General features: G+C 37.5%; 1 protein-coding gene and 2 long non-coding RNA genes across 5 annotated transcripts in view; 1 reads left to right on the top strand and 2 right to left on the bottom strand.

Annotated features, from left to right (window-relative positions):
• The window catches only part of LOC309626564, a 240,657-nt gene that overhangs the window by 34,574 nt on the left and 189,985 nt on the right, over positions 1-16,098 (bottom strand). The window lies entirely within an intron of this gene.
• Positions 1-16,098, bottom strand: part of LOC309626537 — a 124,206-nt gene that overhangs the window by 17,901 nt on the left and 90,207 nt on the right. The window lies entirely within an intron of this gene.
• Positions 1-16,098, top strand: part of SLC30A7 (solute carrier family 30 member 7) — an 82,314-nt gene that overhangs the window by 59,157 nt on the left and 7,059 nt on the right. For 2 of the 3 annotated variants that reach the window (XM_082385769.1, XM_082385768.1), the window contains exons 9-10: positions 1,331-1,421; positions 7,413-7,562. In XM_082385769.1, coding sequence (XP_082241895.1) covers positions 1,331-1,421; positions 7,413-7,562 — 241 coding nt within the window. The remainder of the gene's footprint in view (positions 1-1,330; positions 1,422-7,412; positions 7,563-16,098) is intronic. The other variant, XR_014242739.1, reaches the window with a different exon arrangement.

Genomic DNA, 16,098 nt, shown 5'->3' with positions numbered 1-16,098 from the left:
CAAGTACTTATCACTGAACACAAAGTATGGAACAGTCTCCTAATTTCTTCCCTGGGGCCTTTCCTTTCTTTAATCTAGATTCTAAAACATCTAATATCTATGCATTTATCATTCATTTAACCAACAAGTATTTATTGTGGGCCCACTTTGTGACCAGCACTTTACTAGGCCTCCTTGGGAATATAACAGTGAACAAGACAAGCATTGTCCCTGTTCCTTTGCGCCTTCATTAATATCTTCTCTTTCTTTTCTATCTGTCAGAAGTACTACTAATCTTTTAAGGTACACTTCACCTTCTACCTTCCTTAAAAAGGTATATGTTTTGTTTTGTTTTGTTTTTATCTCTATCTCCTATAGCTATAATCAGGAGGGGTTTTACTCTAGAAATATTGAGATTCTACAAGTTTAAAAGAAAGAACTGGCTTAAGCTATTAAGTGTAATGAAGCTATTCTTGACCTTCCCTCTCAGTCTGCTTCAAGAAATAGAGCAGTGCCTCACCCCCTGACTCATTGGACTCTCCCTGAAGAGCTTTTTAAAAACATAGATGCCTCAACTCTCCCTCAGAGATTCTCATTCAGTATGTTAGAAATGACAACAAACAAGACTCTAAGGTGAATTTGATATGTAGCTGGTTTAGAAAACTACTGCATTAGAGTCACCCTCACCATTACACTATTAATTGCTTTCTGTGCATTTAACCATCCAAGTAGCCTAAAGCCATAATTTCCAAATACTGGTTGAGGACTAATTACATCAATTCATACAGGCTTTGGGGCCCTATCACTAGAGGCGCTGATTCACTAGATCTGTGGCTATATCCAGGCTTCTATTTTTTTTAATAATCAAAGAAGACTGATATATCATCGGGTTGGAAAAACACTGGACGAATGAACTTAATATACTGTATTAATTTTTTTGTATTTTCCTTAACAGTACTGTTCAGATAAATGAATGTAAATATTTGATAAACGTTAAGGACCAGTTGGCCATGATGTGCTTTATAGATTATCCTTGAAGATTCTAGCCATTTGAAGTCATATTTTAAATGACAGTTGAATGACTGCTGTGTTTAAATTTTAGATGCTCCAGTACTATTCAGTAGTATGTTTATTGTTTCATACATTGATGTATTTCATTTAGCTCTTTTACTTTTACTTTAAATAACTTATTTGTCCCATGAAAAATTTGGAGCAATGGCTGGATTCTTTTTCCTCATATTATTCTGACAAATCTTTGTTATATTCTATTGGGAGGTATATTATTACTTTCTTGCAGGATGGGATTGTCAGAATGTGGCTTTAATAAGTTTGATGTCTTCCTTTTCTATAGTGTTATTCCTCTTTTAAGAGAGTCTGTTGGAATATTAATGCAGAGAACTCCTCCCCTTTTGGAAAATACTCTCCCTCAGTGCTATCAGAGGGTAAGTTTCAAAGCTTCCAAACCATCGGGTTTTGGTTGTTTCCAAGCTGTTAGGGGTTATAACTTTTATAAATATGGGTAGCCTGTGTGTATAATTTAGTATTTCTGCCAAGACTGAATGCTGACCATGAATGCCATTTATACAAACCAGAATAAAATCATTGGAAAATATTGAGCGTCACTAAAGAAAATGTGGTAGAAGTTGTCCTCATCTAGAAATCAAGCAGCTCTTTTAAAATATACATATGAATAGCAGATGATATAAGCATTTCTTCAGCATAGATTTTGTGAGCTCCCCTTTTATGCCATATATTCTTCTAAGATACTAGGGAGTGTAATGGTAAATAAGGTAGTCAGGATCTATCAAAGAATTTATGGTCTGGTGGGGAAACACAGGCACTAAACAATAAATAAATAAGAAAATATCAGTGATGATTACTATAACAGAAATAAAACAAAGTCATGTGAGACATGGGTGGCTACGTCAGATTTATCCGGGAAGTCATATTCAAGGAAATTGAAATCTTGTTGACAAGAAGGAGCCAGACATGAAAATCTTGGAGAAGAGTATTCCAAGCAAAGGAAAATGCTAATGCAAAAAGGTCTATGACTGGAACTAATTTAGTGTGTTTGAAAAACAGGAAAAAAAAAAGCCATTGTGGCTGAAGCATAATAAAGGGAAGAGTGGCTGGAAAGGCTGGGGAGAATGGCAGAGGACAGATCATATAGAGGTTTTGGTCTTACTAAGAGGTTTAGATTTAATTCTATTCAGTGGGAAGCATTAGAAAGCTTTTAGGCAGGTAGAGTGTCACAAAATTTAAGTTTTTAAAAGCTTATTCTGCTTGCTATTAGAGAATAAACTCTAGGGAGAATGAAAGCAAAGAAAACCAGTTAAGAGGCTGTTATCTTCTAATCTGAAAAATCGTGGCCTGGACTACAGTGGTAGAAGTGAAAATGGAGCTAAGTAGATATTTTGGATAAGTTTTTGGAGATGGATTATATTAGCAGAGGGGAGAAAAAGTGTTGAATCGCAACTAGGTAGATGCTAATACCATTTGTTGAGGTTGATGCAGGTGTGAGGGTGGAAGATCCTCCCAGATCGAGAGTTCTATTCTGGATATGTTAAAAATGAAATGCCTACTGCACATCTAGGGGAAATGTCACTTAAGTGGTTGGATATGCACATCTGGAATTTTAGGGACTGATTAGAACTAGGAGGAGTTTTGAGTCATCAGTATATGACTAGCATTTAAAACATTAGGATTATGTGAGATTACCTTGGGAGGATTAAGCTCTAATCTTTAGGTCAAGTTTCAACTCCAGATTTAGAGCACAGGTGGGAAAGCCAGGAATGGGAGCTGGAAAACCCAGAAGAAGTTGAAGAAGGAGGAAGTAATCAATGGTGCCAAATATTTCTGTGAGGCAATTACAGTAGGAACAGAGAAGTGACCATTGATTGGGATCATGAACAGCATTAATGGCATTGATAAAAGCATTTTCAGTAGAGTTTGGAGAAAGCATGATAATAGCAGATTAAGGAGAAAATGAATTGGGGAGGTAGAGATAGTGGTTACAGTCAACTTTTTTTAAGAAGTGTTGTTAAAGGGAACAAAGAAATGAGCTGATAGCTTGGCTGTAGATATAGTAACAATGGTGAGGGAATTTGTTTTTAAAATAAGATTTTTTAAAACAGCATCCCAGAGAACTTTCCCCAATAATGGAGATGTTCAATAATCTACATTGTCCAGTATGGAAGTCACAAGGAACATGTGGCTATTGAGCGCTTGAAGCTTAATAATTTGAGCTAGCGCAACTAATTTTTAAATTTCATTTCATTTTCATATATTTAATCACATGTGTCTAGTGACTTCCATATTACACAGTGCAGTTCTGGAGCCTGTGTGTTACTGATGGGAACAGTCCGACTGACAGGAAGAAATTGATGGTGTGGTAGTGAAGCAGGTTACTTCACTACCTGCTGAAGGAATGAAGTTCTTGAGAAGGTGAAAAAGGATAGAACCCAAAGCACTATGGAGGAATTAATTGTAGATAGGAGGCAGGGGTACTGTATCCCCCAAGGGAAAACAGAAAGTGCTGGAAGAGATGAGGGCTGACTGGTGGATTTGGTGGTGCAGGATAAGGGATTTTCTGTGTGCTTCTATTTTCTCTTTGATTTACAGGGCAGAGTAATCATGCAGAGAAATTAGAAGACCAGAGGAGAAAAGAGAAGGTATAGAATAGTTCTTTTTGAGATAGGGAAAGTGAAGTGCTGCCCATTTGACATTTGTGGTTTTATGATTTTAAGGTAGGACCAGTCAGCATAGTTGTGGAAGAGAAAGGGGCAATTTATTGAATGCCTACTCTAAGCTGGTACCTATATTAAGTGATTTACATATATTGTTTCTTTTCTTCACATTAACCATACAGGGTAAGTTTCATCTTCCTTTCCCTAGGAAAACTGAGTGAAATTGAGGTTCAAGGATTTAAGTAACTCATCTAAAGTCACAGATGGTAGTGGCTGAATCTGGATTTGAATCCATGTCATTCTGGCTTTAAAAGCTCATGCTCTTTCTGTTAAACTACACTGTCAGAGCTGGAAGAGCAACACAGATTTTCATCTGTAGCTACACTTTCCCCACTTTTTTTAATTTGAGTAAAGTTAATGCCAGTTTCTATAAGAATCATTCCTTAACTTATGCTTTAGGATAACTGCAGGAATGTGCTTGTACTGCTCTATCTATGGAGGTAGAAGAAATCTGTTCAGTCAGGGTGTTGTTTCCCTAGCAGTATACCATTTCCATTTAGAAAAGTGTGGAGGGATATCAGGTTCAAACCACTGTGTCATCAGAGTCCTGAAAGAGGAAGAGGAAGTCCACCTTGACCTCTTTCCCTAGTAAAAGCAGATTTTTTAAAGGGCACAATGGTTATTGTCTCACATTTCCCACCAAGTGTCTTGGAGCTTATAGAAAGTAATCCTACATGCATCAAATTCTGATAAAAATAAATATTTTTGATAGATATAAGTTCAACTTTTTCTTAATTGACATCCCAAATAGATAACTTAAGAATCAGGGAATCTCAGAATTCAAAAAGATCTTATTATTCATTTGGCCCAGACTTCTATCTGTTGGAAGAATCTCCTTTGCGACATTCAGTTGGTCATTCAGCTTCTTGACTATTTCCAGGAATCGGTAGTTAACCCCTTCACAGAGTAACCTCTTTCTCTTTTAAATTGCTGTAATTGTTATAAAGATCTTTTTACATTGAGCCTTTGTTTTAACTTCTGGGTTCTGATTTTAGTTCATCTCCTCCAGATCTATACAGAGATATTAAACAATAGTGGTGATATGGACATCTTTGTAAAGATTTTCCTGATCTTCAAGAGAATACATCTAACGTTTTTTCCTTAAGTGTTTTCTGTACATTTTGGGTAGATAGCTTTTATTAAGTTAAGGAAGTGTCCTTCTAATCATAAATAGGGGTTGAATTTTATTAAATAATTGTACTGCTTTTATTGAAATGACTATGTGATTTTTCTCCTTTGCTTCACTAATTGAAGAATAACAGTAATAGAGTTTCTGGTGCTTAATCTTTCCCTCTTGGGATAAACCTAACTTAGTCATGATATGTTATTTTTTAATATATTGTTGGAGTTAGCTTATTTAATTCATAAGAGAAATTAGCTTATGATTTATTGTCTTTATCTGGTTGGGGATCAAGATTAATTCTTACTTATATGAGATAGCACCTCTTTTTTATTTTCTGGCAAAACTAAGAGGTTATGTTAAGTTTCTTGAAAGTCTGCCCTCTGGGACTGGGGTTGGGGGGGTGCTTTATGAAAGAGAACTTTTATTACCTTTTCAGTTTTTAATGGCCCTTTTATATTTTCTGGTTTTTTTCTTATATTACAGCATTTTCTGTATTTCCAGAAATTTATTCATTTTGTCTGGATTTTTGAAATTGTGTTTTTTGTTGTTGCTTTTCTGATTTTATTATTTATTTATTTTTTCCAGCTTTAGTGAGGTAAAATTGATAAATGAAAATTATGTATATTTAAAGTGTACAATGTGTTGTTTTGATATACATGTACATTGTGAAATGACCATGGAACACTTCATGAATTTGCATGTCATTCTTGCACAAGGGCCATGTTAATCTTCTCTGATCATTCTAATTTTAGTATATGTGCTACCAAAGCAAACACCAAAATTGAATTTATATTCATTTTATATACATACATGTACTATTTACTGAGCATTTACTTGGGCCAGGCTTAGGTCCTTACAGTTTTAGGTGCTGAGGATACAAAACATAAAAATCGAAAATAAATCCCTGCCTTTATTGAGCTTGAGTTCTGCCAGAGGAGACAGGCAAGAAACAATATAAATAACATAAGTAATGTAGTGTGCGACATTACATGCCGAAAAGTAAAACAAAGCAGAGAAATGTAAAAATAAAAGCATTGTAGTTTTAGATGGAATAACAGTAGAAGGGCCTCCTGAGAAGATGGCATTTGAGTCAAGACCCAAACAAAGTAGGCCAGGCAGAAATCTGTAAGGAAAGACACTCCAGGCAGAGGGAATAGCAAATACCCTGAGACAGGAGTGTGCCTGACTTTTCAGAGTGGTGAGGAGGCTGCTGTAGCTGAGGAAGAGGGAGCAAGGGGAGGAGCAGTAGGAGATGAGGTAAATAAGGTAAATAGCAAGGGGCCACATGACATGGGTCCATGTAGGTCATCGTGAAAGCACTGGTTTTTGTTCAGAGTAAGATGGGAATCTACTGGAGGATTCTGAGCAGAGTGAAAGCATCTGATCTAAAGTAACAGATTCTTACTTGGGCTACTGTTTTGAGAATAGATGAAGAGGTGCAAGGCTAGAAATAGAGAGACCAGTTAATAAGGTATTACAATAATCCAAACTAAAGTGGCTTCAACTAGCCTGACAGCAGTAGAGGTGGTGAGAAGTGTTTGGATTCTACTCAGCTGTAGTATTTTGTACACTCACATATTGATACATTCATATAGTATTCCGTTTTATGGTTTTTAAAATCTGTTGTTTGTAGTTCTTTTCCTTTTTCATTTTGTACTTTGTTTAATTGCATGTTCATTTATTTTATTTTTTTACCGCCATCAGAGTTTGTCTTGCCAGTGGTTGTCAACCTAAGGGTGTGGAACACTTAAGGAGCCACTGGAAAAACTTTGAGACATCCCTCCCTTTTTTGGTTGTCACATGAGTTGGGGAAGGGTATATGTTGGCATGTAGTTCCCTGGGTCCTGGGGATGCAAAGATCCTGTAGTTCCTGACACTTGTACACGATGAAGAATCGTCCTGTCTAAAACATGCCCCCATTACGTACGAAACACTGACTCTCTAGCTCGTTAATCTTTTCAGAGAACTAGTTTTTTGATATTGTGAACTCTGTCATTTCTAAATTTGTGGATCATTGATTTCCATCCTTTATTTCCTTCCTTTTTATTTCTTAAGTTGACTTTGTTTTTTTCCTAATTTCTTAGCTCATTTGTATTTATATTTGTCTTCTGATCGATGTACAGTTGACCCTTGAACAACACAGGTTTGAACTGCACGTTCTACTTATACATGGATATTTTTCAATAGTAAATAACCACAGTACTGCATGATCCATGGTTGGTTGCATCCTCAGGTTTTCGACTGAGAAGAGGGCTGGCATCCCTAACCCCTGTGCTGTTCTCGGGTCAACTGTATTTGGAAATGTAAATTTCACTTAGGCACTCTCTCAGCTGTGCCCTACAAATTTTGATATGTGTTTATTTATATTTCCCAAACACCTGTCATGGTACCAGCACATAGTAAGTACTCAGTAGGTATTTGTTAATCAATTCAAACTGCCCTCCCCACCACCAGCCCACTTTTTTCATTAGAGAGTAGAATCCATGTTTACTGATGTGTTGCATAATTTAAGTTGGGTGTACTTATACTTGAGTCCATGTTAATGTGTGCTCTTTATATTTTAGGTGCAGCAGTTGCAAGGAGTTTACAGTTTACAAGAACAGCATTTCTGGACCTTATGTTCTGATGTTTATGTTGGGACCTTGAAATTAGTAGTAGCACCTGATGCTGATGCCAGGTGGATTTTAAGCCAAACGCATAATATTTTTACTCAGGTATGATTTTTTTACTAACTTCTTTTAAGGGTCTAGGAATTTATTGTATCTACTAGTCTTAAAAATATTTACTATTTAACATATTGAATATATATATACTACACTGTGAAGTAAGTGAAAGTCTTTTTTCAACCAGAGTCAAATTTGGGAGATCCTTGCTTTAGTGAATACTGTTAATGAAGATAGTCCTGTTTACTCATTGCTGTACTGATTTGAGCTCCTTTAAGAAAAAGTAGATTCTCCCTTACTGTACACTCCTTATAAGACATGTTATATGATATTTGAAGCTAGGAATTCTAAGATAGCATTTGAAATAAGAATAATGTCTGGTCAGTGGCGTTAGCTAAAAGCAAACTATGTTAACATTTTAGTTGATAGCAAAGCCATCTCTACTTCTGTGCCATTTAATGGCTTAATATGCTGTTGAGTTATATGGAATCATGAATTAGTCAGTGCATGATTGCAGCCAAATTATATCAGGTAATGTTTATGCCATCATGAGTTGACATAGTCGGTGACTGATAAAGTAAAAGTGATTACTAGGTTATTCTGTATATACTGGGAGAATAAGAACATCATATCAAGAATGTCTGAGGAGAGAGACCACAGATTTTTTTTTTTTTTGGTCTAGCTTGCTGGAAATATTTGGCAAAAAATCTAGATGTTGACACTGCTTCCAAAATTATCTAACACATAAATCTAATGAGGAAACTGATTCCATGCCTTAAAAGTCTGTGCTTCAGTGTTCATTGCAGCACTGTTTACAATAGCCAGGACATGGAAGCTACCTAAGTGTCCATCGACAGATGAATGGATAAAGAAGATGTGGCACATATATACAATGGAATATTACTCAGCCATAAAAAGAAACGAAATTGAGTTATTTGTAGTGAGGTGGATGGACCTAGAATCTGTTATACAGAGTGAAGTAAGTCAGAAAGAGAAAAACAAATACCGTAGGCTAACACATATTTATGGAATCTAAAACAAAAATGGTTCTGAAGAACCTACGGGCAGGACAGGAATAAAGACACAGACGTAGAGAATGGACTTGAGGACATGGGGAGGGGGAAGGGTAAGCTGGGACGAAGTGAGAGAGTGGCATGGACATATATACACTACCAAACGTAAAATAGATAGCTAGTGGGAAGCAGCCGCATAGCACAGGGAGATCAGCTCGGTGCTTTGTGACCACCTAGAGGAGTGGGATAGGGAGGGTGGGAGGGAGATGCAAGAGGGAGGAGATATGGTGATATATGTATACGTATAGCTGATTCACTTTGTTATACAGCAGAAACTAACGCACCAATGTAAAGCAATTATACTCCAATAAAGATGTTAAAAAAAAAAAATCTGTGCTTAAAAACGGACCCAGCCCTCCTGATGTGATGCAGTGGGAAGTACACAGCATGACCTGTGTGGCAGTCTTGCCAGAAATGGTTAATGTGAATCCCGTCACTAATAAACAACCAGACAGACCCACCTTGTGGACTGTTACCCTGGCTTCTTAAAAAGTGTCAGTGTCACGAAAGGAAAAAAAGGAACGACGGGGGATCCTTCTAGATTAGAGGAGACTTCACAGTTAAATGCAATGTGTGGTCCTTGATTGGATCTTGGACTGGGGAGAAACAGCCACAAAGGGAACTATTGGGTAATTAGAATGTGGACTACATAATAGCTCATATAATTGTGCAGGTGTTAAACTTCTTGGGTACGATAATGGGATTGTTATAGAAGGATGCTCGTATTCTTAGGAGATACATGCTGAGGGCTTTAGTGGCAAAGTATCAGGATGTCTAACTAATTTTCAAATGTTTCAGCAAAAGTAAAAAGGATTATAAATAAATACATATATAGAGAAATAAGGCAAATGTGGCAAAATGTTTGCGATTGGTTTACATAGGTGATGGGTAGATATGCATTTATTGTGCTATTCTTTTGACTTTAAGGCTTTTCAAAATAAAAAGTTAAAAAATAAAAGTTTGGTGGCTCCTCATTGCCACCAGGATAAAGCCCAAACCTTCTAGCATGACACAATTAACTTTTCAAGCCTCTCTCCTACTATTATTCATTGCCATGTACTTCATACGCCAGCCCCACCAGACTATTTACTTATCTGTGTGAGACAAAAATCCTACTCTAATGTAAAGGTCCAATTCAATTGTTACTTTCTCTCTGAAGCCTTAAAGACCCTTCTAAGCATCATATATATAGAGAAAGAGAGAGGGGCAGACTGACAGTTTAAATTCAGGACCTTAGCATAAATTAAACGATCTCTCTTCTCTAATAGAGATGTATGGTTATGTTCCTTTGGAATAATTAATGAAATAATCTTACAATGTAGGCAACAGCCAGACTTCCTCTACTACAAAACAATATGCTGGTACCACTTATTTACTCTAGACTTTTAAGAACTGTCTTTTCTTAACAGACATTATAAGAAGTCTGTACCACCATGAGTTTCATAATGCAGCATGCAAAACCTTCACAATATGTCTGAATCCTTCTCACACCTCCTCCCTTTTTCAGAGGCAAAAAGGAGAACATGACTAGCAGCAACAACCTTGCTTTTCACTGTCATTTCTAGATCATTATTCTCTCCTTCAGCCTCGATTTTCTCCTAGTTGTACCATGTCCTTCCACCCTCACAGTCTGAGCTTCTGCCCACCTCTAGGATACCTCATACCGTCCTAAGACTTTGACACTTAAGTCACTTAATTTTCCCTCTGAGAAGGAATGCAATTTATAGGTTTAGAAATGTGCGAGCAGCTGTGTCTGTGCTTAGAACTGCTGAAGTTGTAATTGAAGTATGTGGAGGGAGGTTCTTCTGGTAACCTTAGAAATCTTGGCTTTTACAATGGCTGAAGTTGAAAGTTTACTCAGCTGCTTCCTTGGTTTTGGAAACTGTATTTGGGTTTTGAAAATTTTAAGCTCTAAAACATATTTTAAGCCTTTTTATCAGCTAAGGTCAAGCCCACTTGATTTCATTCCTTGCAGAGACTAGGGACTCTCTTAGGCTTGCAGTGAAAATGGTTCAACACATTTTTCCCAGCGGGCAGAGGGAAGTCATCCTTCTCATGATTTTCATTCCATACATTTAATGATTGTAAAGTTGTTTTGTGATAGTTGTTTTGGTTCTGACATATGCAAAATTGAAGTTTTTTATTAATTTATTTTCCTTTTCTGCTTATGCCCTAGTCATGCATATTCATTATGCTATGAGTATACCCAAGGCCTTGCAGTAACATTTGCAATTCACGAAATGAAATTTAAATTTTTTTACATTTTAAAAAATTTTAAATTATATCTTAATCATAGATTTTACTTATCAAAAGTAATAAAACTCAAATTGCTCCATTTTTGAGAAAAAAATTACACTAATCCTTTAAGTACATTTCTTGTAGAAAGACTTGAAATACTGGTGGCCTTAGTTCCAAAAGACCAAAAGAAGGATTTTCTCAATACTTTGTGGTTCTATGACATTTTAATGTATTTTTCTTATAGCTGATCTTAAATTGGAATTTAAATTTTTTTTTTTTTTTTGGTTAAAAAGCTGTTCTCGTTAAAATTTTTATGGGGATAGCTTTGAAAAGGTTAACATAAGTTTGAGAATTATAACATTTTGTTTTGTTTATAAAACTATAAGCTTTGCGACTGTTTTGGAACTGTACATTAAGCATGTCTTTTTATTCTCATGTTCCATAGTTGTCACTTAATCATGAATGGCTAAGGCAGTTGGCTTGCTATCACGAATATAGAGCAATACTAGTGAATTGGTAGAAGTCTCTTCAGTACTTTGATTCCTTTGGGATTATTAGTTAAGTGATAATCCAGCTTTTAAACTACAGGGTTTTTTGTTGACATAGAAGAAGTCCCTCTCCTTTCCACCGCATGCACTAACTTCTTAAAAATGATTTATCATTTGGGAACAGATGAAATAGAAAACTTATTATTTATGTTTAGTGTATGAACAGGAAGTGGATGTGGGATACTGGATGAGGAAGGCAATTTATCATTTATGTTTCTTGTTTTAAACTGGCTGATATCATCTGTTAATTTTTTTAATACACTTTTGTTAGAAATAAAGTTTGAAGAAAAATCTAGAATATGCTTGGGTTCATTACCCTCCTCAGTTCCACAGAGCAGAAAAGACAATCAAGGCTAATGCATATTATTTACTCCTTGATAGAAATTGTACCTTGATATCTTCCATCTTCTCTTCTGCCTGTTTCTGTTATACCTATTAAGTCCTAAACCCTTAGCTTCCTGCTTCAGCTTTCTGTGCTCTATTTTCTAGCCTCAAAGTAGAAGTTAACACTGATAGCCAGGAAGGAACCAACAAGCCTCCTCACTAACCCAAATGGGAGTTCCCCAAGGTTCAGAGCCACCTCCACCGCTGTCCTGCGGGCGTGATCCCTTCCTGTCTCTGACAGTAGGGAGTAGGAGAAGCTATCTGTGCCTTTCCAGGTGGCTAGCTAGTTTTCCACCCTTCCTGTTTGTAGGGGGTTTTAATCTTTTATAATTATTGATTGTTCTTAATTAATCCACAGGGGTTAAGTGTTCATTGGTTGATGGTGGTGGAAATAATAACGGCAGCAGCAGCAGCTAGCCTTATTGAGAGCCCGCCACATGCCAGGCACTGCGGTAGGCACCTAACGTATTAATCTACCTGCAAGACAGGTGGAGTATCATCCCCAGTTTACAGAAAAAGGAACCCAGACCCAAGTTATTGTTCATGACTTGTAATTTCATCATATTAAGTCACTATTTCACGAATTCTGAGATGATTCAGTTTTCACATGGAAGAGTAAGGCAGTTTTTCAAGAATTCATTTTTAAGGGATAAAGACTAATATTCTACATTGAGTCAAAAATTAGAGTAGAAAGTTTCTGCAGTTTTTGAGAATTGGTAGAGAAATACAAACAACCCAGTCATTTTCTTTAGCCATATTCTTGTTTATTTTTCTAAATTTTTACTGCTGATTTGTTTTCCTTTCCAGAACAATGAGTATTTATGGAGAGTATTCTAAGTCTATGATTTCAGGTTAACACTTATTTTCTTAGAAGCATGGATGTTAAAAATAACTAGCTGGGGCTTCCCTGGTGGCGCAGTGGTTGGGAATCTGCCTGCTAATGCGGGGGACGCGGGTTCGAGCCCTGGTCTGGGAGGATCCCACATGCCGCGGAGCGGCTGGGCCCGTGAGCCGCAGCTACTGAGCCTGCGCGTCTGGAGCCTGTGCCCCGCGGCGGGAGGGGCCGCGATAGTGAGGGGCCCGCGCACCGCGATGAAGAGCGGTCCCCGCACCGCGATGAGGAGTGGCCCCCACTTGCCTCAACTAGAGAAGGCCCTCGCACGAACCGAAGACCCAGCACAGCCAAAAATAAATAAATAAATAAATAAAAATAAAAGTAGCTATAAAAAAAAATTAAAAAAAAAAAAAATAACTAGCTGTCTTTCCAACTTAAAAAAGTGTTAACTGAATTATGGCTTATACATGATTCTCAGAATATAAGACACAACAAGTATTCTATGGTTTTCACTTTTTTTGAGGACAACCCTCAGCCGGCCTTAGTGTCATCCCAGTGGTAGGTAGAATATTTAATGGAACGGAGCACTGTTTTGATCTGCTGGAGTATTTGTCATGTCTTTGTCGTGTGGATAAACTGTACGGAAAACCTAGTTTGCATTCAGGAAGTAGGTGACTTACTAAAGGAGTCTTTGGAAATTCCACTTTTTCTCTGTACATTGAAGGAAATTGAGAAAGGAAAATGGGAAGCTGGAAGACTTAAAGGTGTTCCCATCCAGCCAGATGGATGAAACAAAATGACTTTTTCTGTTAGACTGGGCTTCTGTGTAAAGCAGTAGGCCCTCTGGGGAAAGATTTCAGCTTGAGTAATTAACTTGTGATTATGCAAAGATCAATTTACCTAGCCTCTTTGTTTTTCCTCTTTCTTTTTTATTGCCTTGGGCTACCTCATTTCTTATTACCATCTTCACTGTATATGGGTGGGGGGTTAGGAAAGTGGCAGAGATAATAATGGGAGCCCAACTTATTTTGTCCATTTTTCTTTCATTAACAATTTTGTTAAAGAGAAAATAAATTAAGCCAATTTATTTGGGCAATAGTTGTTTTCTCCTAAGGTTAGATACACAAGAATTTTGCAGAAGGGCTCCTAAGTATAGTTATTATGGGGCCCATCTGGGTTGAGTAAATCAAATATAATCAATCATAATAATTTGTTTTTTATAGCATGTAAGAATCCTTTCTTGTATATTCACATATGATCCTTACAATAGCGCCTGATATGTAGCAAGGATTTATTAAATGTTTGTCAAATACTGGATGAATATATAACAATTTTGCGAGATAAGTAGGATTGGTATTTATCAACACTTTTAAAATTAGGAAAACTGAGATTCTGTTTCAGTTTTTAGCTTAAAATCATACAGATGTTAAGTTCTATCTTTTTTCTGCCACAGAACTCTTTGAGTGCGTGCAATTCAATGTATTTTCAGAGAACTTTAACTTTACCACAGCAAGGATTTTTCTTTTCTTTCTCTCTTTTTCTTTTCTTTTTTTTTAATGAGGCAAAAACGCTAGCATGTTTTCTGTGCCGGAAGCTCCTGGGGTCTTTTCCAGCTTTTTATTCCACTAGAGCAGCTCCTGACTCCTTAGACATTCATTAGTGCTGGGCAGAGCCCTCCGACTGGAGTGCTAGAAAAAAAGCCATGCTAGAAAGTAATGCTTTCAGGAGCCCAGAAATTCCTGGGAGAAGGTAGCGTTATTATTTTATCCCCCACTCCGGCCTTTCTTTCTCTTAGATGTTCCGCTTTGCTCTTCATTCTGTGTTGCTGACAAGAAAGTGCTTACTGTAACTGATTGTATGCTTTAATTTTTAAAAATTGTTTTTTTATTTGAAAGAAGGAAATTAATAGAATTTCAGTTCATCCAACAGGTATTTATTGATCACTTACTGTGTGCTGGGCACTGCTTGAGGTTCTGGGAGTCAGCAGGAAAAGAGACAAAGTCCTTTTATCTTGGACATTATCATTGGAGAGTGACAATCAACAGCATCACAGCAAATAAGTTTTATGATATATTAGAAAGTGATAAGTGTTATATATAGGGAGAGCAGGGTAGGGAGACTGGGGGTGCTGAGGCATTTACCATCTCTTGCACCAAGCTTTGTTTTTGTTCTTTTGATAGATAGAGATAGATAGATAATATCTATCTCATCATCTCATCTGACATACTATATTTCCTTGCTTGTTTATCATCTCCCCTCCTTCCTAGTTCCCAACAGCTTATAAACTCCATGAGGGCAAGGGTATTTTTTACCTATTTTGTTGGCTGTTGTATTCCCGGGGGACAGAAGAGTGCCTGGATTCCCATAGATGCACAAAATGTATTTGTTGGGTGAATGAATTGAATGCATTTTTTAATAGGGTGGTCAGGGTAAGCCTCACTGACATCTGAGTAGAGATGTGACAGGAAAGGGAGTATGTCATGTGGCAATCTCGAGGAACATTGTTCCAGGCAGAGGGCCCAGTGTGGCTGGAAGAGAGTGAACAAAGGGAGAGAAGTAAGAGATGAGATCAGAGAGGTAATAGGGGCCAGATCATGGGAAAGCTTTGAAGGCCATTGTAGGGCTCTGGGCTAAGGACTGAGGAAGGTAAGCTGTTGTAGGGTTTGAGTGACGGAGTGACATCTCTATAGTTGCTCTGCTGGAAACAGACCGAAGGAGGGCAAAGGTAAAAGAGTGAAAACGAGGTCAGAGGCCGTTACAAAATGTAGGCAAGAGATGATAGTGACTTGGGCCAGGGGATAGCAATGGAGGTGATGTAAAGTGATCAGATTCTGTATTTGCATTATTTTGAAGGTAAGGCAAACAGGTTTTGCTAATGGGTTGGGTATGAGAGAAAGAAAGGTCTTTAAGTTGCAGCATTGAGGAAGGAATTGAGCCCGAGAAGATATAGGCTCAACAGTTTTGAGGGGAGGAAATAGGGATCAATTTGGCTGTGTTTCGATGCTTGTCAGACATCCAAGTAGAACTATCAGGTAGATGGTAGGTAGGTTCCAGTCTACAAAAGGTGTGAGCATGTAGACGGTACTGAAAGTCTGGATACTGGGTGAGACCATCTAGGGGACAAGTGTCAAAAAAGAAGGGATCTGAGGACTGAGCCTTTGGGTATTTGAGTGTTTAGTATTCAAAGACAGGAGGAAGAACCCGCAAAGGAGACTGAGAAAGATTGATAAGTGAGGTAAAAGGGCAACCAGCGAGTATTCTCTGGAAGCCAAGAGCAGGAAAAGTGTTTCAGTAGGAGGAAGTGATCGTCCGTGTCCTTGCTGCTAGATTAATTACTAAGATGAGGACTGAGAATTGAGCACTGGTCTAAGCAATTTAGAGGTGACCTTGACAGTTCTGGGAAGTGGTTGGCAGCAAAAGTTTGGTTGAAATGAGTTCAAGAGAGAAAAGAGTAAAGGAATTATAGACAGCAAATATAGAAAAATTGATAAAACAGGAGCGATGGGGGC

Source organism: Balaenoptera borealis, assembly GCF_965194805.1.
Source record: "Balaenoptera borealis genome assembly, chromosome: 1".
NCBI lineage: Eukaryota > Metazoa > Chordata > Mammalia > Artiodactyla > Balaenopteridae > Balaenoptera > Balaenoptera borealis.
Note: the sequence above shows the minus strand (reverse complement) of the source record. Positions and strands in the feature narration are given on the sequence as shown.